Source organism: Crinia signifera, chromosome 4, assembly GCF_055691185.1.
Source record: "Crinia signifera chromosome 4, ASM5569118v1, whole genome shotgun sequence".
Taxonomy (NCBI): domain Eukaryota; kingdom Metazoa; phylum Chordata; class Amphibia; order Anura; family Myobatrachidae; genus Crinia; species Crinia signifera.
In genome coordinates, this window is record NC_139220.1 from 72,423,328 (window position 1) to 72,449,693 (window position 26,366).

A 26,366-nucleotide genomic window follows, 5' to 3' on the forward strand; every position below is an offset into this window, starting at 1 on the left:
CCATGGGCAGTGAACTCCAGAGGGTAGAGCAACCGGAGCCTGAGTGGGGTAGTGCCCTGGGCAGGTCTGTTAATGCCTTAGTGCAATTGCTGGACAGGCAGAGTGATGTGTTGGTATCTTCCCCTAGACCTATGTCATCCTCTCAGCAGTCCTCTGGCTCCTTGCCTCTGACCCAAGCAGATCCTGGATTCTTACAGGTCATGCAGGATACTGCAAAAGGGATCAGCAGATTTAATGATTTGCTAGACAGATTTGATAGTGATACTGTGGGGACCCCTAAAAGGTCTTATTCAGTGCCTTTGCTTGCTGTTGAATCTGGAGAGGAGGGAGAGTGCACAGACATCCCCTGGGATCAGGGTGATGATTCTGAGGATACCTCGGCCCCAGGGGTGGAGGATTTGATTACTGCAGTTAAACAGGCTTTGAATTTGTCTGTTGAGGATAAGACTCCTGCAAAAGGGGCATTTAAACAGCAGCATAAGTAAACTGTTACCTTCCCTGCTGACGAAGGTTTACAGGATCTGTTAGAAGTGGCTTGGAAACCGCCAGATAAAAGGCTTCAGATGCCTAAGAGGTATTTAAGTCTATATCCCATGCCTGAGGCTCATGCGGACCTCTGGGAAAAAGTACCGGTGGTAGATGCTTCTGTGGCACGGCTTTTTAAAGCCACTGTGCTACCTGTCCAGGGGGGTGCAGCCTTTAAAGACCCCGTAGACAAGAAGCTTGAAGGTAACCTCAAGGCAATTTTTGAAGGTGTGGGTTTCACCTTACAGCCCCTTATAGCATCAGCCTGGGTCTCTAAGGCCATGATTGTTTGGGCCAGCGACTTGTGTACTATTTTGCATGCTTACCCAGGTGTGTTACTGCTAGCTGAGAAGTTGAAAGCAGCTGCGGAGTATTTGCTTGAGGCTGAGGAGGAAGCACTTAAGATGGCTTCCCGAGTATACACGGTGTCCTTCAATGCCAGGAGAGTTCTTTGGCTTAAAGCCTGGGAGGTGGATAATGAATCAAAAAAGGCCTTAGAGGCGTTGGCTTTTAAAGGAAAGCTGTTATTTGGTTCCAAGCTTGAAGAGATCATTAAGCGGGCCACGGGAGGCAAAAGTACTTTCCTGCCGGCTCCTGCAGCAAAACAGGCCTCAAGGTTTTCAGCTTTTAGGTCTTCCGTTCGGCCCTCCCCCAGAGGGGGTGCATCCTTTCGAGGACAATCATTCAGGGGAAAGTTCCAGTCCTCTAGAGGTAAGGCCCCTAAGTCAAAATTCGGTTCTTTCCGTAAGTAACCAAGCACCAAGGGCGAGGAAAAGCCCTCAGCATGACTACCTGGGGAGTCTCCCAGCTGTGGTCAAGGTGGGGGGACATCTGAGATGGTTCAGGGACACTTGGGCGTTGTTGGACCGGGATCCTTGGGTATTGGACATTGTATCCCAGGGATACAGGATTCCATTCAAAGGTCTTCCTCCGAGAAGATTTCTGCCCACACCACTGCCAAAGGAGTCTCGGCTCCGTTCTGCTCTCTTGGGGGCGGCTCAATCCCTGTTAGAAAAAGGAGTGGTGATCCCGGTCCCTCGAGCGGAGTCGAAGAAAGGCTTCTATTCCACTCTGTTTTTGGTGCCCAAGCCAGACGGTTCCTTCAGACCGATCTTAAATTTTAAAGTCTTTGAATCTCCATCTGTGGGTAGACAATTTCAAGATGGAATCTCTGCGGTCTGTGCTGCTAAGCCTGGACCAGGGAGAATTTTTGGCATCCATGGATGTCCAGGACGCATATCTTCATGTTCCTATCCACCCGGAACATCAGGTTCTCCTGAGGTTTGCTATAGGAGACCTGCATTTTCAATTCCAGGCGTTGCCTTTTGGACTGGCCACAGCCCCAAGGGTATTCACCAAAATTATGTTGGTGATGTCGACTGTCCTCCGACTGAGGGGTATCACTGTGATTCCTTATCTGGACGACCTGCTGTTCAAAGCGGAGTCGGCAGAGACTTTGCAGAAACACTTGGATGAAGCCATCAGGTTTTTGCAGGTTCACGGTTGGCTTTTAAATTTACAAAAGTCTCAGCTTGTGCCATCACAGAGAATCCAGTTCCTGGGGGTGGTCCTGGATACCCATCTACATCGGGTATTCCTACCAGAGACAAAGGCCAGGGACATATCTCTCTTGGTGCAGGAGATCCTGGGGTCTCAGAGTCCATCGGTTTGGAGGTGTCTCAAGTTGCCGGGGAAAATGGTGGCGACTTTCGAGACGCTCCAGTTTGCCAGGTTCCACTCTCGAGTATTCCAGTGGAACATTCTGACATCCTGGTAGGGGAACACTCAGACCATGAAGTCAGATCGCATAGTGCTGTCTCCAGAAACCCGGTCGTCCCTGGAATGGTGGATGGAGGTGGATTCCCTTCAGTGGGGTCGGTCTCTGCAGTCCTGGGACTGGCTGGTAGTCACTACTGACGCCAGTCTCAGGGGCAGGGGGGCAGTTTTTCTGAACCTACGGCTTCAGGGTTTGTGTACCACGGAGGAGTCAGCCCTGCCGATCAACATCCTGGAACTGCGGGCTGTGTGGATGGTGATATCCCTGGCATGAGAAAGGTTGCAGGGTCTCCCCTTGCGGATTCAGTCGGACAATGCGGCTGTGGTGTACCTGAATCATCAGGGGGGCACACGCAGCAGACTGGCCATGTGGGAAGTTTTCCGGATCTTCTTGTGGGTGGAGCAGAAGGTTCCAGCATTATCAGCGATATTCATCCCCCGGGTTAAAAATGTTGAGGCCGATTTCCTGAGCAGGGAGGAACTACTCGAAGGGGAATAGAGTCTGAACTTTCAGATATTCCACCAGATTACAGTGAAGTGGGGAACTCCGGATGTGGACCTTATGGCATCCAGGTTCAATCACCAAGTACCCAGGTCTTAAGCAGAGTCAAGAGATCCCTTGGCCGAAGTGGTGGATGCAATGACTGTCCCCTTGATAAAGCTGCAGTTGGCAGTGAAACGCGTTGAGTGGATACCCCTATCATTTCATGCCCAGGAATTAAAAGCCTACTTCATTGCCCAGTGTGGACCCATTTGGATACAAAGTACCACTTTTGCCATTCTACCTCCTCCGTGTGGCGGACACTGCTCTACAAGTCCCTCTTTGGCAAACACCATCCAGCCAACCAAGTGTGAAGGACCTTGTGAGCAGAAGCCCCCTTCCAGTGACATTCCACCTCCTGGCGGACACCGCATCCTGGACCACCCTGGTGGCTATACCCCAACATAGTCCACCGGGTTAAATTACCAGTAGAACAGCGGAAGCCTACGTTTTACCTCTACCTCCAAACGGCCTACAAAATACCGTGATTAATAGTGAGGATTAACATCTGATTGTCACAAAAGTGGACTCTCCTGGAACGAAAAGGTCACCCAAATACCGGTAAAGTGCACTTACCAGTGACCCACTGCACCCCATTGTTCATATTTGTGTCCACCTGGGCCATTCCATATTCCCCATTTCCTGTGGCTTGAATTTTATACTAATTTTTATTGTGTATTGTTATGTGCATTCATTTATTGTCTATGTACTTGTTTTATTACAGTAAAATTATTTAACATTTATTTCATTGGTTTAAATTCATTAAGCGCTGCTCACATGCCTTGCGCATGTTTGTTTGTGTATTTCCTTCTCTAGGCGGGGATTGACTACCCCCCCCCCCACACACACACACACACTTTTGAGCAGCTGCTTACCTTGGAATCACAGCTACTGCCATAGCGCCTGATTTCTTCCCCTGTGGAAAAAATCTCTTGCCCCTAGGAGGGGAATCTACTTTATGTTTTCCCGCCGTTTCCAATTCTAGCGAGAGTTCTGAAAAGAATTCAATCCCAAGGAATCCCGGTGATCCTAGTGGCTCCAGATTGGCCAAAGAGGTCCTGGTACTCGAGTGTTCAGAGACTGTCTGTGGACTCGTGGCGTCTACCTCAGAGGTCAGATCTGTTAAGCCAAGGGCCATTCTTCCACCTGGATTTTGCTCGGCTAAATTTGACAGCTTGGCTATTGAGACCGACATCTTAAAAAACAAGGGTTTCTCAGAGGCTGTGGTGAATACCATGGTAAAGGCCAGGAAGTCGGTGTATTCGGCTAACTATTATAGGGTCTGGAAGACCTATATTAGATGGTGTGAGAGGCAGATATCGCATACATCTCGATTTCGACTTTCAAAGTTGCTTGAGTTCTTGCAGGATGGTTTCTCGTCTGGTCTAAGCCTTCAGTCACTCAAGGTACAGATCTTGGCTCTGTCAATCTATTTCCAGAAAAGGATAGCGATGCTACCAGAGGTGCAGACCTTCCTGCAAGGGGTTTCCAGATTGAAACCTCCCTACAAGCAACCAGTGGCTCCCTGGGACTTATCACTGGTACTGGAGTGTCTCCAAAGGGCGCCCTTTGAGCCGTTAAGGTCGGCTGACCTTAAGTTCCTTACACGGAAACTTGTCTTTTTATTGGCTGTTGCCTCTGCAAAGAGAGTATTGGAGTTGGGAGCTTTGTCCTGCAAGTCTCCCTTTCTTATTTTTCATTATGACAGGGCTGTTCTTAGAACAGTACCCCAATTTTTGCCAAAAGTAGTCTCTGCTTTTCATTTGAATCAGGAGATAGTTCTGCCTGTGTTTCAACCCCCAGAGGGTTCAAGGAAAAGGGACAAATTGAGGAATTTGGACATTGTGCGCGCCTTGCACATTTATGTGGACAGGGTGAAAAGTGTCAGGAAGACTGATACTTTGCTAGTCTTGTATGATGTACACAAGATTGGTTGGCCTGCTTTTAGCAGACCATTGCTAGGTGGTTGCGTTCTGTCATTGCCTTTTTCATATACAGGTTGAGTATCCCTTATCCAAAATGCTCGGGACCAGGAGAGTTTTGGATAACGGATTATTCCGTATTTCGGAATATTTTAATATTTCAATGATGTATTTTGAAGTATCTTGCATTTATGCTGTATAAACACATATTATACACACAAATATATTTTATTACCACATAAAATACACACAAATATATTTTAATTGTTCAAAAAACAAGGTTTCAAAACGTGAAACAAAATGTGTGTACTATCTCAGCACTGAATTTGAATGCCATGCAATCATTGTCTTGCACATATATAGTGCCAGTTACATATCATGTCCCCAGTGATGCTGTTACAAATGTCCCCAGTGAGTTTTTACCCAAAAAATTTTTTTTTTTTTCACTTTCTGGAATGTCCGTATTTCGGAATAATTTGGATAACGGATATTCGGATACAGGATACTCGACCTGTACTAAGGTTGGTAGGCCTGTTCCGGCCAGGATCAACGCGCATACCACAAGGTCGGTCGCCACCTCTTGGGAGGTTCGACATGGGGCCACAGCTGAGCAGGTTTGCAGGGCCGCCACTTGGTCATCTGTTCATACTTTTGCCAAATTCTACAGGTTCCATGAGTTCGCGTCGGAGGACGCATCATTCTGGCGAGCATTGATGAGAGCTGCAGATCTGAGCGTACCCTCCCAAAGGACCGGCTCTTGAACCTCCCAATGTTGAGCTGTATCACCATTGAAAGCGAAAAAGGGATTATTGTAAGAACTTACCATTCGAAACCCTTTCTCTGATATGGTCCTGGTGACACAGTGATCCCTCCCTTACGCTCAGTAAGTATGCCAGTGTTCATGATGTTTCATGTTCTATATGGTTAAAAAGTTATTTTTGAAATTGTGCATATAATATGTGCAGGCGTTTGTACTGAGTTAATGTATTCCAGTGGCTTTGCAAGATTGAACTGAAGGGTCTGGGATGCAGAGGGAGGAGCCTACCCTCCAAAAGCTTTAGGATAGGTGCCTGGCTCCTACGGACCCTACTACATCCCAATGTTGAGCTGTGTCACCAGGACCATATCAAAGAAAGGGATTTGAACGGTAAGTTCTTACAAAAATCCCTTTTTTTTTTGTTGAGCTGTAAAAATGGGGCATAGTTGAATAAAAAAAAATAAAATTGGTTACAACTGAATCCCCATCCCAAAATTGTTGCCCTAGCTTCCTCTAGTATTCTTTTTTTTTAGTTAAAGAAATGTTATTGAGTTTTTTAAGATAAACTTTCATTACAAACAAGACCAATACAGCATTCAACTTGGTACATAAAAAATTGAGTATGTCTTGATCTTTGAAAAGAGGTCCAGTTCTTAACAGGTCAAAACTATAATGCAACTACAGGGAGGTGTGTGTGGACCAGGGAGGTGTATAATGAAGGGGTGGAAGGGAAGTTAAGAGGGCAGGGAGAGGGCAAGAGATAGGACTGGGGGAACCTGGGGGGTAGGGGTACGGATATCAATAGGAGAGGTGACTCTCCTAAGGCATAGAAGGGACTTATAAGAGGGAGGGGGGTGGGAGGGGGAGGGGTGTGGCGGGGCTGTAAGGGCAGGCAATTTTAATGGAAGATTGGGGAGAGACAAAACAAGTATTAGATGTGAGTCAAGGGGGCCTCAGTTTGAAAATGGGAGGTCCAAGGGGACCAGGTTTTTATGAAGGAGGGAGTGGAATCGTTAAGGAATGCAGTGATCTTTTCAACCTTATAGGTGGACCAGATAGCGTTGACCAAGGTAGGTTTGGAAGGCGGGGAAGAGTTTTTCCAGTTTCTGGCGATCAGACACTTCGCTGTATTAAGGATATGGTTGGATGCGTGGAATTGGTCTCATTAACAAGGAGTATGAGGGGGAGAAGGGCATTTGTATATTAATGATCTCTTTGATTAGTTTATGGGTTTCCAACCAGAAGGGTTGAATAATTAAGCAATTCCACCAAATATGAAGGAAATTGCCTACTTGTGCACATGATCTCCAACACTGGGAGGAGGCAGAGGGATAAATAGAATGCAGTTTGGTTGGTACCATATACCAGCGGAAATAGATTTTATATGCATTTTCTTTGATTCGTGTCGAAAAAGAGCTTTTAGCAATAGCTTATCTGATATTGGACCATGTTTTTATGCTAAGTTCCTCTCCCAGGTCGGATTCCCATGCATCTTCATGTTTTTCTTTCTGCGGGTGGGTGAAGGTGTTGAAGATATAGTATATAGTTGAAATTCGTTTTTTCGTGTTTTGGGAATGTCTACAAAGAGATTCGAGGGGCGATCTTTTCAGGGAAGGAGGAGCCGTGGGGAGAGATTTATAAAAGTGGCGGAGTTGCAGGTATTGATAGAAGATAGAATTTGGAAAATAATATTTGGATCTGAGGGATTCGAAGTCAGGGAAGAGAGATGTGGGGGCGATGTCGATGGGGAAAAATAATGTTATTTTTCGTCCAGGCTTTAAACAAGTCTTTGTTAGTCCCGGGGGGGAAAGCATGGTTGTTCCAAAGTGGCGTGAGTGATGGGTGGTGTGATCGCAATTTCTATAGTTTAGTGGAAAAGTCCCAGATCTTAAGAGAGTGGTGAGTAGTTGGGAGAATGGATGAAAGATTGGGGCGAGCCGTGGGCGGGATCCCTAGGAGGGAGTATAGTGTGCGATGGAGGAAGCTTCAATGAGATTCCAAATTCTTTGAGATGGAGGGGCATACCAGAGGATTACAGGGGCAATGTGTACGGCTCTGTAATATTTGAGGATTTCGGGGAGACCGAGACCTCCTGTTGTATGGGATTTTTGCAGGAGGCGTAGTTTAACTCTGGGTTTTTTCCCTGCCCAGAGGAAGGTGCTGATGTCCCTTTGGAGGTGTTTCAATATTGTAATAGGTATGTGAATGGGGAGAGTTTGCCAGAGGTATAGCAGGCGGGGTAAGATCATCATCTTGACCGCAGCCATCCGGCCCATCCTTGAGATAAATTGTGGGCTCCAGGTGGAGAGTTCAGACCTGATAGAAGCTAACAATCTAGGAACGTTCGCTGCGTATAGGTCTGAGTATGATTTGGTTAGGTAGGTTCCAAGATATTTGATTTTGTTAGGTTGCCACCGGAGCGGGAATTTTGATTGGAGGGTAGACAGGTCGGGTGGAGCGATGTTGATATCTAAGGCCTCAGATTTAGATGTATTTATTTTATAGTTGGAGTGAGAGCTGTACAATTGAATTTCCGCGAGAAGAGACGACAGTGAGGGGAGGGGATTAGTAAGGGTTAAAATGACGTCATCGGCATATAGAGCCTATTTTGATGCCATTAACGTTTGGGTTGTTGCGAATGCGAGAGGCAAGGGGTTCCTTGGTTAGTGCGAAAAGTAAGGGAGAGAGTGGACAGCCCTGGCGTGTGCCATTTTTAATTTCTAACTGAGTTGATTTAAAGCCATTAACCAGCACTGAGGCTGAGGGGTTGTTGTATAGGGCTAAGATACCGTTTAGGAAGGGGCCATTGAATCCCATGTGTGGGAGAGTGCCGCGAATAAAAGGCCAAGCCACTCTGTCAAAGGCCTTTTCGGCATCAAGGGCCACCACTAGGGCTGCCTCAGACCGCTTATTGGCGACATGTATAAGGTCAATAAGGTGTCTAGTGTTATCTGAGGCTTGGCGGTTGGGAATAAAACCGACTTGATCTGGGTGGATTAGCGTAGAGAGATGGGGGGCTAAATGGTTAGCAAGAACTTTGGCGTAAAGTTTTAGATCTGAATTGAGCCGGGATATAGGGCGATAGTTTCCCAGTTCTGTCAGGTTTAGGAATAACGATTATATTAGCCCTGGTGGTGGCTGAGTCTATGGGTTGGCTTCCTCCTAGTATTCTTAGTAACTGTCTTCTCTTAGGTGGTGACCATTGTAAGAGGGACATTTTCAATGGAGGCTGGCACGATAGGACAGCTGACAAATATGTGCAGGTCCAAGATTTGGCTTAACGGTAGCCCCCACAGGGTATACGGTCATTGAGTCAACATGTGTTTAGTAGACCACAAAACGCCGACATGGCTTATGTTGACCTATTAAATAGGTTGACATGGCTAATGTTGACATGCTTGGCAGGTCGACACAAGCATTAGGTCGACAATGGTAAGGTTGACAGTCAAAAGGGTCCTGAATGACAACATAGTCAAGATGGACATCATATTGGTGCACTGTGCCCCCTCGAATGGCTTGCTGTGCTCTCCATGATTTGGGCACGGTGCCTCGCTACACTAAGGACACTATTCTATTCTCCCTCCTAGTGGATGGTAGGGCATGAAATACCCCCTGTCAACACTTGTTGGCTCAAAACAGTGAAAACCTCATGTTGACATTTTGACTATCAACCTTCACATTGTCGACCTAATGATTCTGTTGACCTTTTGACCCTGTCAACCTTAGCAATGTTGAACTTTTGCATGTGTCGACCTAAGGCCTGTCGACCTTAATAGTGTTGACCGATCATATACCGTTCACAATATCCCCTAGTTTGTATGGGGCTGAAGGTGGAAGGGATTTCTTGCAGAAACCTCGAAACCCGCGACTAAATGCAGCGGGTTCGCTGCATTAGCTGCGGGCCTCGCTGTTTGTGGGAATCCTCGCTGTCCTGTGACAGCGAGGATTCCCTCGGAACATTGAATGGGGCGAGCGGCCGTCAAGGGGGTTAAACAGCAGGGATCGCTGATTTTCTGCGATCCTCGCTGTTTAACCCCTCGCCGGCTGCTCGCCACAGCATTAAATACAGCACTTTGTCATCTTTTTGACTGTTTAACTTCTCACTTTGTATGTTCAGTCTGTACTATAGTTTATTGAAGTAGTTGTGTTTTTGTTGTTTTTCCCCTGTACGGAGCTATGTACACCTGATGATGCCTATAAATTATAATAGATTACAGATATACAGGAGTGTTTGGGAAAGTCTGCAACTATTTTTCACCCCCTCTTTGAGGTCACTGACAAAGGCATGATGGAAATTTGAAACAATTTTTATGACCTTTGTTGCTTCTTTAGCACATAAAACCAGAAAGAATTCTGTGCATTTTTTCATCTACAACTCTTAAGTTAATCATCTTTGGTGTGGTACATTGTGCTGTTACAGAGAACTTCTCAAGTATGAACGATAACATATATTTGGGACTTATGTTCTAAGGCAGTGGTTCCCAAACTTTGCGCCTATGCTCGCTGGGGTGCCTCAGGACACTTGCAGGGTTGGTCGTCCAGGACCAAATCAAATTATTTATGATCAATTATTTATGGACAAAACAATTGCTGGTGTGTACAATCAGAACCAAGTCCTGCCCTTTACCACATAACTGACCCTAAGAAGCACATATAAACACAATCTACTTAGTTTGATATATATATTTTTGGGGGGGCCTAGGGGTGCCATGGAAAAATTCTGATACTCCAGGGTGCCGTGATTTGAAAAAGGTTGGGAACCCCTGTTCTAAGGGAATAAATTATAGAAAATGACAGCTGTGTGAACAAATAACCATTTATTAAAGGACATATCAACATTATAGTGGCTTCCCTGCTAACTTCTGTATGGTAGTGTCTAGATCCCATGCAGTTTTGGTAATTTTCCCATCATGCCCTGGGTCCACGTATACCTCGAGGGGGAATATAAATCTGTGGCGAGCGAAGCGAGCCACCGCGCCCGAAGCGTGCGAGCGTAGCGAGCCCGCGAGGGTACAATGCTGCAAAAATAAAACAAAATAACCGACACCTACATGAATTACACATAAATTAAAAAACGTTGTGAGGGCATCTAACTACTTCCGCCCTCACTGAACGTCACATCCTGTAACCTATACTGCATGGGAACTAGTCTCTACCACTTCTGTATGCCATAATCACAACATACCTCACCTGCTACCTCCGCTCCCCTTGATGATGTCAGATGTTTTCTCTGGCACCAGGTACAGCTAATCCCACCTCACCCATAAAGCTCTCTACATCTACTTCTGCTGTCTCTATCATCTCCCCAGATTTATAGTTCCCATTTTCCAGCTTCTGTTTTATTACATTTTTCTCTTAATTTTTTTATATCTTTTCTTAAAGTTCTTATTACTTCTTTTGTTCTCACCATTTTCTTTAGAGTGCAAAACTAAAGCATGTGCCAAACTGTACAAAATAAAAGAAACGATTGAGATGAGCAATGTGGGAAATACTGCCCAATCAAACACAAGGTTAGTATTGTTGGTAATAATATTTAGATAAAGCTCATAGACAAGCAGGTTGTAAACCAGTTTAATAATATGCAGTGGATCTTGCATCTGGATGTTGCATGTAGGTGGGAATGTTGAAGTGGTATACAGTACAGTATAGTATGTGGGAGTATTCAGTTATCACCATTGTGTGGCTGCGGACATCTCTGATACAGCAGCATCACCGCTTACCTCTGTGGGGTGTGTGCTGCCATGTTGGTGTATTGGAGATGGGCGTAATGCCAACACCTCTGTTCCATCACCACTAATTATATATCTTTACAACAACTTAATAACTAGAGAGAAGAATTCATGAAATAGTAAAAGATTATCCAGAAAATAAACATTTGTTCAAAGATTTTTAGATGATAAAATCAAGGGCCCATAGAAACCCTAATCCAAACTTCTAAACCATGCACCAACTCTGATAACCTAACCCAATGTGCTTCTCCAACCCATCCCCAATCTGCTACTCTAGCCTTAACACCATATCCATAATACCCAAACCTACCCCGAATTAACTATCTTAGTATGATGAAGGTGGGGATCCATGACTCCAGACATACAGCACACATGCCTGGATTGTGACATTGAGTGTTGTCGAATAGAATTTTGCTTTGTGGTGGCATCTGCAGCGTGGGCTGTGGTGTAATACTAAAGAGCTGGAGGTGTGGTGGTTTAGGGTAGGTAAGGGTACATGCACAGTAATCCAGTGTGAGACGATGCTTAGTTTAGTGGCATATGACATGTAACGATGGTGGTGAGTCATAACAGACAATAGTGACTTTTCTCTTCCTGGCTGCCTGGCAAATTGGTTTCCATTTTCACACTGCAAGCACTGAGTGTTTGGCTAATATAACCATAATATTACTGGGGTGCCAGGGTTATTTTGCAAGCTGGACACTGACTGCCCAATTACATTACCTGCAATTGATAGATCTCGGTATAACCCAGAACCCCCTCACCAACTCACCAATTGTATTTTTAGTACACTGTAGGATTCAGTTTACTAAAAGATTCTACATAGTTACAGAGTACTGTACCTGTCTGCTGCTCTGTGCGTCTGTCATGGTCATCCTGCCCCTCCATTCCTCTCTGCTCATACTTGCCTACTTTTGAAAACGAGTTTCAGGGAGATTATAGTTGGTAGTAGAAGTTGGCACTGTGCCCCATTAAGGGGGCGTGGCATGCTCCACCAAAGGGGGCGTGTCTACTTCCATATATGGAGAGATTGTGAAAGTGGCACTTAGAATCTTTTCAAATTAATTATATCCAAATGTAGATGAGCCCCAAAGCAGTTAGTAAGAGCTACTATACTTGGTAAAGTGCTGGGAAATGGTGCTGATGATTCAATGTAAATGTATCTATCGCTCATTCCCTTTTTTCCCCTAAAATGTAACAGTGTAATGTGGGCTAGGTGACATGAGGGAGATTGCTAGACCAATGAGGGAGAGAGGGAGATTGCTGCTATTTCAGGGAGTCTCCTGCAGAATGCAGGAGGGTAGGCAACTATGTCCTGCTGCTGTGCTGAGACTGGGTGTGGGCCCTCCCTTCAGAGGCACAGTGCAGACATGGAGACTTTAGGAGTGCAGGTGCATTGCTTTTCTGGAAATGTTTTGGATGCCCAGGATATGTTTATGGAGTCCCATAAGACTTGCTGAGCCCTAGGCGAGTGCCTAGGCTGTCTTGCGGAGTTCCCTCTGCTTGGCATATTGCTTAATGTTCTTTAAAAATAATTTTTTTTTTATTTGTTACAGTAGATCACATAAAAATACTGTAAACATGAGATACAAGAGTTTCAGTAACAATTAGCAATACGAATCGTAATAGATCTCAATTTATACAATCTAATAAGTGATCAGTTTTCAGGAAGAATGGATCATTCGAATTCCTCAACAATAACGGTTTAGTGTGACCATTTAGAAAGAGAAAAGAGTAAAGGAGAAGAATAGTACCCTTGGGGTGGGACCTCGGAGTGAAGATTGCTAGTAAAAGATTGGGGCAGTATTGATGGTTAGCATTACAGCCTCACAGCACTGAGGTCATGGGATCGATTCCCACCATGGCCCTAACTGTGCGGAGTTTGTATGTTTACTCCGGGTGCTCCAGTGTTGGGGAATATAGATTGTAACCTGCACTGGGGCAGGGACTGATGTGAATGTTCAAATATTATCTGTAAAGCGCTGCGCAATATGTGTGCACTATAGAAGAAACTTAATAAATAAATAAAATAATAAAAGAAGAAAACATTCATAAAGGTAAGTTGCGGAAAATTGGTGATGGTGCATTCTGAAAAACTAACCAGGGAATCCATACTATGTGAAACGATTTGCAGAGTGATTAATTATACTTGTTGTATTGTATTCCATCTTATACATGTACTAAATGTGGGAGAGGATTGCATGGAGTGGCGGAGAGGGGGGCAATTTCCAATCCGTGGCTATTTGACATGTTGTTGAAGAAATTATATGGCGTATCAACTTATTTTCCTCTACCTCCCCATGGCAGCCAACCTCTGGGTTCTCTCCCTATAGGTAGATATCTGGAAAGGAATAAAAAAAGACACCTCCCCTATATAAGGACTGCCCCTTCCTAGGCTCAGTGTCTTTTTTTCCCTTTCCAGGTAGATGAGAGTGCTTACCCTGAGGTTGGCTGCTGCCTTCCCCTCTGCCCAGTGCAGTTGGGGTCTAGGCTGGGATTTAATATGGAGCAACTTCTCCCGCCATCTAGCGTGGTGGGGAGATGACAATACAGTGTCCTGCTGCCAGGCGCAGTTAGGTCGCTTACCCCGGGTTCAGGAGCCGCAGGTGAGGGTTCATGTTGGACATGCACCTTAATGTCGGATGGCCGGGCGGCTGTAAGCGGTGAGTCAGGCGCCGTGTACTGGAGGTGCCGGCCGCGTCATCAGGGGCGACGGCCGCGCCACATGACGCCGGAATTGTCAGAGGTGGCGCCGATAGGAAGAGAGCCTCTTACGCTGGGGGACGCCGGGCGCGTCACCAGAGAGGGCGCGTCGCCAGTAGGCGTGACGCCGATGAGCGTGGCGCGTCATGAGCGCGCGGCATGATGGGGGAATAACCCCTGTGTGGTACTGGACGCGATTCGCGTCATAGACAAGCGCCATTTAAGCATCACAGGGGCACAGGACGGCGCCATTGTTGTTCCAAACGCCGGCAATAGGAGGAAGAACCCGAGGACTGAGATTATATTGCCACTGCTTCTCCAGAGGGCAGCTGCAGGAGGCTATTCTGAGTGAAGGTAAGACCCTAGGCTTGGCCAGGGCTGTGTATATGCCTGCATATTTATGCTTACTGAATTTGTATCCTTGTGCAGATACTTTCAGGCACTCTATATTATGGAGGATGAAAGAAAGCAGCCTGCAAAGTCAGGGTAAGCAGGAAAGGCAGTTATTTATTTATTTATTTTTCTCATGGCAATGTTGTTGTTGGTATAGTCAGGCATTCATAATGTGTGTACTTCAGCAGGTCCGAAGCAAGCAAGGAAAAGGCAGAAGGAAAGGCTAAGCATAAAAAAATGCATCTGGCCAAATGCACACTCAGTGACAAAACACTTCCCGACAAATGTGCAGGGTCTATTTGTGATAATTGCAAAGGTTCTCAGATATTGGCACCTTCACAAATGACAGAGCTGGTGGCAAAACTTAGAACAGCGTTGGCAGATACCTTCGTGACAAAGGAGGATCTGGCAAAGATGTCGGCTAAAAGGCCTAGGGAGGTTGACTCTGCTAACTCAGAGGACTCAGAAGAAGGCCCTGCACCTGCTATAGAGGAGGAAGTTGAGGAAGGAGAAGTGATGCAGGAAAAAGCAGAATTAGAATTTAATCCGGACTTGCTGGATAACCTGCTTACATTGGTGAACAAGTCTCTTAATATAGACGTGGCACAAGAGGAAGGCAAGTTACAAGATCTGCTCTTCAGAGACAAAAAGAAAAAGCCTAAGACATTCCCGCTGTCTTTGACACTCAAAGAAGTAGTAGAGGACGAGTGGGCACACCCGGATAAAAAGGTGGCGGTGCCACTAAGGGTTAATAAAATGTACCCTTTTGAACCTCAGGAAGTTAAGACGTGGGAGGAACCGCCTAAAGTAGACGCGGCTATCGCACGTATATCTAGGAAGACAACGCTTCCATTGGAGGACGCCAATATATTCAAGGACTCCATGGAGCGTAAAATGGAGATGGGGTTGCGTAAGCAACATGTAACATCAGGAGCGGCGATCAAAGCGTCATCAGCGATCGCAATTACTTCTAGAGTGCTCAGGTCGTGGTGTCAGGACCTAGAGTCGGATATGATTGACGGCATTAAAAGGGCGGACCTGCTGAAGATTGTGCTGAATATGCAGGTAGCCATAGAATTTGTGTGCGATGCCTCACTAGATGCAGTCAGGCTGGCAGCAAGAGTCAACGCCAACGCAGCAGTAGTAAGAAGGGCTCTGTGGCTGAAACCGTGGGATGCCGATGCCCAATCAAAGAATAAACTCGTATCCCTACCATTTCAGGGAGAGTATTTATTCGGGAAAAAGCTTGACGACATCATCACGAAGGTGTCAGGTGGAAAATCAGTGTGGCTTCCACAGGACAGGGGTGCAAAGAAACCCTTCAATAAGTCTCAGAGGTTCCAGCAATCGGAATTCAGAGAGGCGAGAACTTACAGGCCAGGAAGGAACTATAGGCGGCCGTGGTTTGGAAATCGGAGTTCCTTTCGAGGGCAAAGAAACAAGGAAGGAAGGTTCTCGTTCAGGCAGTCATCTCAATGACGCCAGGGACAGGGTCGGGGGCAGGCTGTTAGAGTACAAACAGGCCTGGCTCCGATCAACATAGGACCGGTGGGTCCAAGAAGTGGTCTCCACCGGGTACAAAATAGAATTCATTATGACGCCCGGAAACTGGATGGAGGAATCCCCTGTGCCAAGGTGCCCGAAAGAAAGGGAGGCGCTAATGAGCAGCTTGCAGACTATGATCTCTCAAGGTGTAGTAGTCATAGTGCCCAAAGATCAAGAAGGCCAAGGCTGGCACTCCAGATTTTTTGTGGTAAAAAAGGCGACAGGGGGTTTCAGGACCATTCTAGATTTGAGAAGACTCAATACATATGTCAAGACACAAAACTTCAAAATGGAGTCGATAAGATCTATCCTCCCGGACATCAAACAGGGGTCTTTTCTGACAACAATAGACTTAAAAGACGCTTACTTACATATTCCCATATGTCAACAGCACCAAAAATACCTAAGGTTCAAAATCAAAGGAATTACTTACCAATTTACGGCTCTGCCGTTCGGCCTATCCACATCCCCAAGAACCTTCACAAAGGTTCTGGTTGTGCTCATAGCAAACTTGAGAAAAGAGGGGGTGACAATTTGGCCATATTTGGACGACCTACTGATTATGGCAAAAACAGAAGGAATGGCGAGAGATCATACAGAGAAGGTGATGAAGTATCTAAAGCACCACGGGTGGCTTATAAACAAGGAAAAAAGTCACTTGGAACCAACAAGAGCCGCAAAGTATCTGGGTGTGGTGATAGATACAGAAGCCATGAGGGTCAGATTGACACCAGAAAGGCAGGAGAAATTAAGGTCAGAAGTAATCAAGCTGCTGAGAAAAAGGCTAGTGTGCGCAGGAGACTGTCTAAAAGTTTTAGGCCTCATGTCGGCAGCGCTAGACACTATCAAATGGGCCCGATTTCATACAAGAAACCTACAAGGGTGCTTTCTAGCCCAATGGGATGGCGACGGGAAAAATCCCATGCAAAGGATCTCCTTGTCAAAGCAAGCGAAGGAAGACCTAAGGTGGTGGATGGACACGAACAGGTTGGGACAAGGAAGATCATTCGCAAAAAGGGAACAGATAGTAGTCACCACCAACGCCAGTCAGTCGGGATGGGGAGCTGTGTGCGGCAAAAGAACAGCACAAGGTCAATGGAGACAAGCCGAGTCAAGGGCACACTCAAATGTAAGGGAGATGAGGGCAGCGCTTATGGCATGCCGGGCATTTCAGGTACAACTGTGGCAAAAGGAAGTTGTAATCAGATCAGACAACAGAGCTGTAGTGTGGTATGTGAACCGCCAAGGCGGGACAAGGAGCCGAGAACTGATGAAGGAGACGGCAAACATACTCCAGTGGGCAGAAGGACATGTCCTAAGCCTGTCGGCAGTGTTCATCGCAGGGAAGGAAAACCAGCGAGCAGATGCCCTAAGCAGGTGGGCAATAAGACCAGGAGAGTGGGAACTGTCCCCACAAATATTCGACATACTGACAAGCCACTGGGGAGTTCCGCAGGTGGACCTAATGGCCACCAAGTACAACGCAAAGGCCAAAAAATTTATATCAAGGCACTGGGAACAAGGGGCATGGCAGGCGGACGCCCTAACCGCCAGTTGGGGAACGGGCCTGGCTTACGTCTTTCCCCCATTTCCAGTGATACCGAGACTGTTGAACAAAATCCAACAGGAACGGATGACTGTCATAGCAATCCTGCCCTACTGGCCGAGGCGAGCTTGGTTCGCCAAGGTGGTCAGGATGGCGGTGGATGCTCCCTGGGAACTACCGGACATAGAAGACCTGATACGACAGGGGCCCCATGTACAGAGGCAGCCCGACCACTGGAATCTGACGGCGTGGCTGCTAAGACAAGAAACTTGGTAGCAAAGGGGTTTTCCAGAAAGGTCGTGGATACCCTGCTGAAGGCTAGGAAACAAACTACGTCTAAAACGTATTACCGGATATGGAAGGCATATACAGAACTCTGCAGAAGGGAAGGTAAAGACCATAAGCTGGTCACTTCGGTGCTGGACTTTCTGCAGAGAGGGTTAGAAAGAAACCTTTCTGTGAGCTCTTTAAAGGTGCAAGTGGCGGCTTTAGGAGCTATGATGGACATCAGACTGGCAGATAACAAGTATGTCCAGAGGTTTTTACAAGCCTCAAAGAGAATAAGGCCCTCATTTCACAGACCTATGGCGCCATGGGACTTGAACATGGTGTTGAATGTCCTGACAGAGGAACCATTTGAGCCATTGGAGCAAGTATCCACCAGAATGTTATCGATGAAAGTGGCATTCTTGGTGGCAATAACATCCGCAAGGCGAGTGTCAGAACTGCAGGCTCTCTGGGCTGAAGAGCCGTTTCTGAATGTGTTCAACGACAAAGTGGTCTTAAGGACGAACCCTAACTTTTTGCCAAAGGTAGTGTCGCGATTCCACGTGAATCAGGAGATAGTGCTTCCCACCTTTTGCGACAAGCCGGCAAACGAAAAGGAGGATAGGTTGCATAAATTGGATGTCAAACGGGCTATACTGATCTACCTGAAGAGGGTGGAATTATGGAGGAAGACTAAGAGACTTTTTGTAATATCAGAAGGGAAAAACAAGGGCTTGGGAGCCACCAAGACAACTATAGCCAGGTGGATCAAGTCATGCATAGCAGAGGCATACAGGATTAAAGAGATAGATCCACCTGAAGGCATCAAGGCGCACTCTACAAGGGCAGTAGCGGCGTCGTGGGCAGAAAGGGGCGCGGCCTCAATGGAAGAACTGTGCAGAGCGGCATGTTGGGCTTCAGCACACACCTTCACCAAACACTACAGAGTAGATGTGGGGTCATCAAGTGATGCAAAGTTTGGGAGAAAGATTCTTAGCGCAGTGGCGCTATAAAAAAAAAAAGAAGAAGAAAGTTTATGACAAGGAAGAAGAGGTGAAGAGAACCTCGTATCCTTTTTTTGGTTTCATTTGGTGTCCTGTTTATCTGTTTATTTGGACATATTGCATTGAATAGTAATTTTAAGTTGAAACCCGCCCAGTGAGGTAACTGCTAGGGTATTACCCAGAGGTTGTCTGCCATGGGGAGGTAGAGGAAAGTACGGATTATTACCTGTTAGTACGATTTCCTCTACTCCTCCATGGCAGCATTATTCCCTCCCATGAGTAACTTAAAAAAAATAAAAATGAGTTATATGTGTATGTTATGTTTAAGCTGTATAATTTAAAAGACACTGAGCCTAGGAAGGGGCAGTCCTTATATAGGGGAGGTGTCTTTTTTTATTCCTTTCCAGATATCTACCTATAGGGAGAGAACCCAGAGGTTGGCTGCCATGGAGGAGTAGAGGAAATCGTACTAACAGGTAATAATCCGTACTTTGGTGCTTAGATAATTCAGGAAAACATAGTGGAAGGTGGAAAAAAAATGGGTCAAAAGAGATTGGGAGCTCAGGTATGGAAGGAGGAAAAAATTGGGTCAAAAAGGATTGGGAGCTGAGGTATGAAATGAGAGAGATGTCTTTCCAAACGTGACCACCAGATATGAAAGAGCCCTCTTCGGTGCATCCCCTACAGCATCTGTCTGAGGTATTAGGATACATTGTGTGTAAACAGGAAGGTGCATAGTGCCGCCTATACATTAGCTTATACGGTATACATTTTTTTTTTTTTATTTAACACATATTAAGCTGAGGCAGCATTTGCCCATATCTCCTCCAATTCTTCCAAACTAATTCCTGGATCATTTTCGCAGGCGGAATCATGGGACTCTTGAACAGTATATAATGAATATAGGTCAGATATTTAACCTTTAGTAGTGGGGCGACCCCAGCTAATAGTCACGAGTTCAGTAATGCTGCTTTCAGACCGCATAACTGGCTTTGACCCTGTATTTGAAAACGTTTCCAAAAACGGGTCTGCCAGGTAAAACCCCTTTCTCACCGCATCTCTTAAACGTTATATTACCGTTTAAGTGCCATTTTTTTAACACTGGCAGACCCGTTTTTTGGAAACTTTCCAAATACAGGGTCAAAGCCAGTGCGGTCTTCAGCACGCGCCCCCCCCCCCCCCCCGCGTGGATTAACATCACCCCCCTAGGACTAAAACACACACACACACACCCCATGCAGCCGGTACCTCATGCGTTGCGGATTTCGGCAGTATGGACGGATGCGCTTCTAAAAAAAAGTGACAGGAGGCTGCTTATAAGAAAAGTGACTTTCGGAAAATTGCTGTCCCAATATGAAAGAAATTTTTTTGAAACAGGTATTCCTATGGGGCAGCCGTTTTCCGAAAGTCACTTTTATAAGCAGCAGGAGCCGGGATCCTCAACTCAAGAGGTACCGGCCGCACGGGGGGGGGGGGGGGGGGGGGTGGTTCTTAAACACATTGGGGGTGTGTGTGTGTTAGCCCTAGGGGGGGGGGGGGGATCCAGGGGGTGAGATGCTATGAATATTTAATGAGCACTCATTAAATATTCACTGCACTTGGTCCGCTCATTGGCTGGGTCCTAAATACCCTTTCCAACCTGCTTTTGTAAAGTGGTTCTGCACCTTTCAGACTGCACAGATAACAGTTTTAAAACGGTTAGAAATCTGCAAAATAACGGTTTTTAAGTGCGGTCTGAAAGGGGCATAAGGGTCGGCAAATTGCCCATAAATGAATAAGAATTTCATACCCTTTCATTTTAGTTCCTTTGATCTTTAAGCTAAAAATGTATTTTAAAAGCAGACATTAATATTACATATCTCAAAATGGTTTGTGGTATTGATCTCGACGAGTTTAATCCTGACAGTCAGAATGCTGACAGTGGCATCCCAACAATCGGAATGCCCAAAGTATGTACTGGGGTTACAGTTTGGCTGCCCCAGAGGAGGTTAGAGGTAATGCTGCGGGTGTGTTAGTGTGAAAATATCAGGCTTGTTTGTGACTTTTAGTGTCGGTATTCCTTTGTCAGCATTCTCACTACCAGGAAATTGGTATCTTCACCTCAAAATTGTTTTTATGTTCTCTTCTAAATAAACCATCCTCTGATGCAAATTCCTGTAACAAGGTATTCACTGAATGATTCACCCTAACTGAAATTATTTAAAAGATAATAGAAATATGCAAAGTGAGCATAATTACACTTAAATTGCAAAAAACCGAAGCTGTTGCAATGTAAAAAAAAAGTTTCTGGTCACTAAAAGCCTAAGCACTTTTTGTCTCTTACCTCAGTGTTGTCAGTCTTGTGCTTATTAATGCATAAATATGGGTTCCAGGACACAAGATTGATAGAATTGAAATAGGATTTTTGGCTGATGTTGAGACTCTTATCACAATAAATGATTCTATCATAGGCAAGCAGTGACTAATACAATGGGCATGGCAATAGGTTTACACTGTATGTTATAAGAGCCTACAGTCTACTTTAAATACATATTTTTAGCATCATTGTCATTTGAATCTATACCTATTTTTGCTTTATGTAGTGAATGTGAAGATGAGTTGGTATATGTGTTGAAGGAGGACAGGCCATTAAGTCCTGACCATGTTGCTAAGGTAAGTTTCTATTAAGAAAGCACATATCAAATTATATCCGTGCTTTATTTTAGGAGAGGTTTTAAACAATCACAGCTTTTATCTTTTCTATTAAAAATAATAAAACATTCATGTCACAATACAGTACTTCGGCAGTGTCTAAAAAAATGTTTTGTGTCTTTTCCCATTTCTGATTTGGGGCAAGAGCAAATCCTCCCATCAATGGGTTAAACCACTTCAGTGGTATGCCTGGAAATCTTCCGGGCTCAGCTGCGCTGCCGCAGCGGGCAGTCTTGGAAAATTTCCGGGCATACCACCAATATGAAGGTGTGCGCTAATGGTGCATGCAGCTGTGCACCACTGGCGCATCGCCTCTCTGTGGAACCCCTGCTAGGGTTCGCTCCCATCTCCCCTCCCCGCCTGTCGCTCCCCCTTGCCCCTTCGCTCCGGCGATCATATGCCGAAGCTCCCCTGGGATGTTCGGCGCGGCTCGAGGGACCCGGGAGTTCGGCCGTCTGAGTCCTCCCGAACCGCCCTGAACATCCCAGAGTCTGCCACCTGATCACTTTCTGCTGTGAATGGTGGCTGTGGGAGCGGCAGGGGAGCTCCGGCGTATGATCGCCGGAGCAGATATAAGGGGGCGGAGAGAAGCAACAGGAGGGGGCAGAGACGGTGGGGGGTGGTAGTACGTTCTGTGGTGGGCTTTGCTTGGGCAGGAGAAACCTGCCCTGGTAGGTTTCTTCTGCCCCAGCAAAACCCACCAATGAAGGGATTAAAGACCAGTTTCAGCCACAAATTAATAATAACCTCTTGAACACGAAAAACTTTATGCAAATTAAGCATTTTTCTTGATTTCGGTCAGCAAGTGATGAGAAGCGCAGAAGCTGTGAAAGCCACAGTGGAGATTGTCTTCAGTATTTGGGATGTTCTCTAAGATCTGCTAAATATTATTTAGCTTAGATTGTTATGTAAATCTAAATAAATGATAGCAAAGCTGTCCGAAATTTGAGGGATTACACAAAAGGAAGCAAATTATTATATAAATACACGTGAGCAGGTAGCATCTCTTATGGTTGCTTTATACTGTAGGTCTCTGCATACAAGTACAGGGTCTGTCCGGAAAGTAATGAGACTGATTTTTTTTTTTTCACGCCATGCAGAACAGGCGCATGGTGCAAATGTAGGGCGTAATGGGTGGAAGGGTGTCTCAGTTACACATTCCGACAGCTGCAGTTGCTGTAAACCTTTACAGTGTACAGATCAAGCTGTGAAGGAAGTGTCCTTTTTTTACCTTGGTCGAGGTTCGAGATGGAGCGTAAGATTGAGCACTGGTATGTGATCAAGTTTTGTATTGAAATCAGGTACCAAGACGCTTGCAATGCTTGAAAAGGCATTCGGGGGGGAATCCTTATCCTAGGCACAAGTTTACCACTGGTTAAAATTCTTCGAGGAGGGCAGAGAAAACGTTAAGGACGACCTTCAACAAGCAAAGTGTGGATGAAGTCTAAGAAGTTTTGAACACTGACAGTTTTCCAAAAACAACTGTGCAAGAGATCAAATTAGCATTGAGAAAGGTGTGTGAGTGATTGGTTTCCAAGGTTTTGAATCATGATCAAAAACACAAGCGTGTGGCGATTTTCCGCAAACTGAGCCTAATTTTTTTTGACAGGTGACGAAACTTGGATCTTTGAGTACGATCCAGAGACCAAAAGGTAACATGCAGAGTGGAATACACCATTGTCACCTTTCCCTTAAAAAGGGCCAAATGCGCAAATCAAAGACCAAATCCATGCTCATTTGTGTTTTTCGACTCAAAGGGTGTGATCCACAAGGAATTTCTATCTACAGGCCAAATTATCAATGGTGCCTTTATATGGGAGTCCTCAGTCACTTGAGAAACAGTGTCCTCTGTCTGTAAGGAGATTTCCACTATCTGGGTCCTCCATCATGACAATGCGCCGTCAAACATCGCTGCAAGTAAGCACGTGAATGCTGCTTCAACCCCCTACAGTCCCAATCTGGCCCTTGCTTAATTCTTTTTGTTCTCCCGGACTAAGCGCAGACTCATAGGATACAGGTTTCAGACCGTAAACCAAGTGCAAGTGGCTGAGACAAGGGCACTCAAGGACATTCCGGTTAATGCCTTCCAGGAGGCTAAGGAAGCCTGGCAGGCACATTGGCAATGGTGGTGTATCCATGATCAAGTATCATACTTTGAAGATTATTAACCCTATGTATCTGAAGGTTCAAATAAAAAAAAAAAAAAAAAGATTCCTGGATTTTGTCTCTACTTTCCGGACAGACCCTGTATATTATACCTTCCATTGTGCCTCCCCTGCACCATGTTTGGTTTCTCAGCTGTGGTGTCAACTGTAATCATAATTTTGGCAACATTGCTTTCACTGTTTCAGGCAACTGTAATAAGTTAATGGAGTAAGTGTTATAGGCAATGTAAAAACAAACCACTTAAAATATATTTTTTTAATGACATATAGATTTTGTTGAAAGTCTATAGCACCCACTTCTTATTTGGGTGTTTAGGGTTATGGCCCCCATACATCAGCAATCACAATTAATTGTTTTTCAGTGATTTTTTTTGCCCAGATAAATGGTTTCTTCAATCTATTTCACTTGCCCACACATTACAGATTTGTTTCAGTGATCGGCAGATTTTTCCTATTAGAATGCCCACACATACAAAAATGAAACTCCAATAAAACCAGATTTTTAAGCATGTTTAAAACTGATTCAGCAATCGATTGGCAATCCTTATTCATTTTTAATTGGGATTGCCAAAAGGGGGAGCCCACACATTAAAGATTAATTGTGACAATCATCTCCAGAACGGAGGATTGTCACAATTAATTGCTGATGTATGGGGCCCATAAGGCACAATATTGGGTACTTGGGCGCCCACGATATTAAGTCACACGACATATAATCGCATCGCATTGTATGCCATACACCCGTTGTACACCGATGCGATTTTTAAATTGTATAAGCACCCTAATGGGGGCTTACAATGTTAAATGCACCTTCATGCCACCCCCACTATGAACGCCAACCCGAAGCATGGCGAGCGCAGCGTGCCCGCGTGGGGCGGCGGTACGCGTCCTCCGACCTTTTCATACCCCCACTATCCACGCCGGCGTGGAGTTGATATTATATAGTGTGGCGAGCGCAGAGAGCCCGAAGCGTGGCGAGCGCACGCGTATTACTTTACATGTATTCCGCATCCCCACGCGAAGCTCGCTGCACTCGCCACGCTTCGGGCTCGGTGGCTGCCACACTATATAAAATCAACTCCACGCCGACGTGGATAGTGAGGGTATGAAAAGGTCGGAGGACGCGTTCCCCCGCCCCTCGCGGGCTCGTTGCGCTCGCCATGCTTCGGGTTGGCGTTGATGTTGGGGGTGCTTTTAAGATACTAGCACCCATCGCCATTAATTATGTTATAGGGGGCACTTTTAACATTGAAAAACCCATTAGGGTGCTTATACAATTTTAAATACCGTTGTATATGCGATACTATGGCATACAATGCCATACAATTCGATGGTATACAATTTAAAATTGTATAACATCGGCTGCCATCGAGTAACATCGCATCGCATACCATCGTATGCCTTATGGTCTGCGATGCGATGGGCGCCGTGCTAGTACACAAGTACACAATATTGACTAGAACATTCACAGAACTTTTGTACTGCTTATGCTGGGCATACGCTGTACAATTAACTGGGAAACCCTGCCTTCACAGGGGTAGAACCAGGAAATGTCTCCACCCCAGGAGAGGAACCCAGAGATCTCACAGTTTATGCTCATGATATCTGCTGGGTGTCGGGCTGTCATATGAAACGTCTGTCAATTTGACAGTGTATACCCATAATTAGTACCTAGCCCAAAGGCAGCAGCTGAAGATCAATGATGATTTTTTGATAAAGAAAAATGAATGGAAGTTTTAGTATTTTACCCATCCCCTGATCCAAGGTTGTGGTGTTTGTTTTTTATTATTTTGCTTTACTTACTGTGTGTATTTTCTTTTGATTTGATGGTTCTGCTTGTTTTTCTTGTAGAAAGTCAAAAAGAAGTGTCTGAGTATAACCAGCCTTATGAACAGTGAGACCTCACCAGGTTTGTATGGAAAAACTATACTATACCTATCTAGTCAGTAGTGTGCTGAGAGAGATCCCATACATGTCAGCACTGAGGTCATGCGTTCAATTCCCACCATGGCTCTAACTGGGCGGAGTTTGTATATTCTCCCCATGCATTCGTGGGTTTCCTCTGGGCTCTCCGGCTTCCTGCCGTAATCCAAAATATACTAGTAGGTCAATTGGCTCCCAACTAAATTAACCCTAGAATGAATGTGTCTGCATGTACATGGGGTATGGAATATAGATAGTAAGCTCCACTGGGGCAGGGACTGATGTGAATGTTCTATAAAGCGCAGCAGAAAATGTGTGCGCTATATAAATAACTGTTAATAAATAAAATAAATACAGGTTGAGTATACCTTATCCAAAATGCTCGGGACCAGAAGCATTTTTCATAACGGATTATTACATATTTTGAAATATTTTTATATAGTGTCGGCATGTTGGGGGCCCACACCCCAGACCCATACCCAGTATTAGGGACCCCCAGTGACAGAGAGGCCTTGACGCACGGCCTGGGGGCTTAGCCCTATATCTGCAGATATATGCAACCAAGATCTCTGTATTATCTGATTAATATGTAGTTATTTTCTCATTCAGTGTGCAATTGGGATACAAAATGGTTTTTTTTTTTTTCCTAGACAGAATTACCCCTCCCTTTTGGCACCTGAATGACACACCTCTGATTGAGCAGCTTACCAACAAAAGTGTTATCTTGTATTTATATTCTAGAAGCACACCAAACACATGAAATACACACAAATATATTTTATTTAGGCATGAAACAAGGTTTTAATACATGTAACAAAATGTGTATACAATCTCAGACACTGAAATTGAATGCCAAGCAATCATTTCCTGTCACGTATT

The 26,366-nt window shown here is 45.3% G+C and overlaps 1 protein-coding gene across 6 annotated transcripts in view; it reads left to right on the top strand.

Annotated features, from left to right (window-relative positions):
• Window positions 1-26,366, top strand: part of LOC146074099 (uncharacterized) — a 161,466-nt gene that overhangs the window by 14,860 nt on the left and 120,240 nt on the right. For 5 of the 6 annotated variants that reach the window (XM_083181849.1, XM_083181847.1, XM_083181851.1 and 2 more), the window contains exons 2-4: window positions 10,941-11,031; window positions 21,291-21,360; window positions 25,416-25,473. In XM_083181849.1, coding sequence (XP_083037975.1) covers window positions 10,941-11,031; window positions 21,291-21,360; window positions 25,416-25,473 — 219 coding nt within the window. Of the gene's footprint in view, window positions 1-5,782; window positions 5,912-10,940; window positions 11,032-21,290; window positions 21,361-25,415; window positions 25,474-26,366 lie in introns of those variants that run through there. The other variant, XM_083181852.1, reaches the window with a different exon arrangement.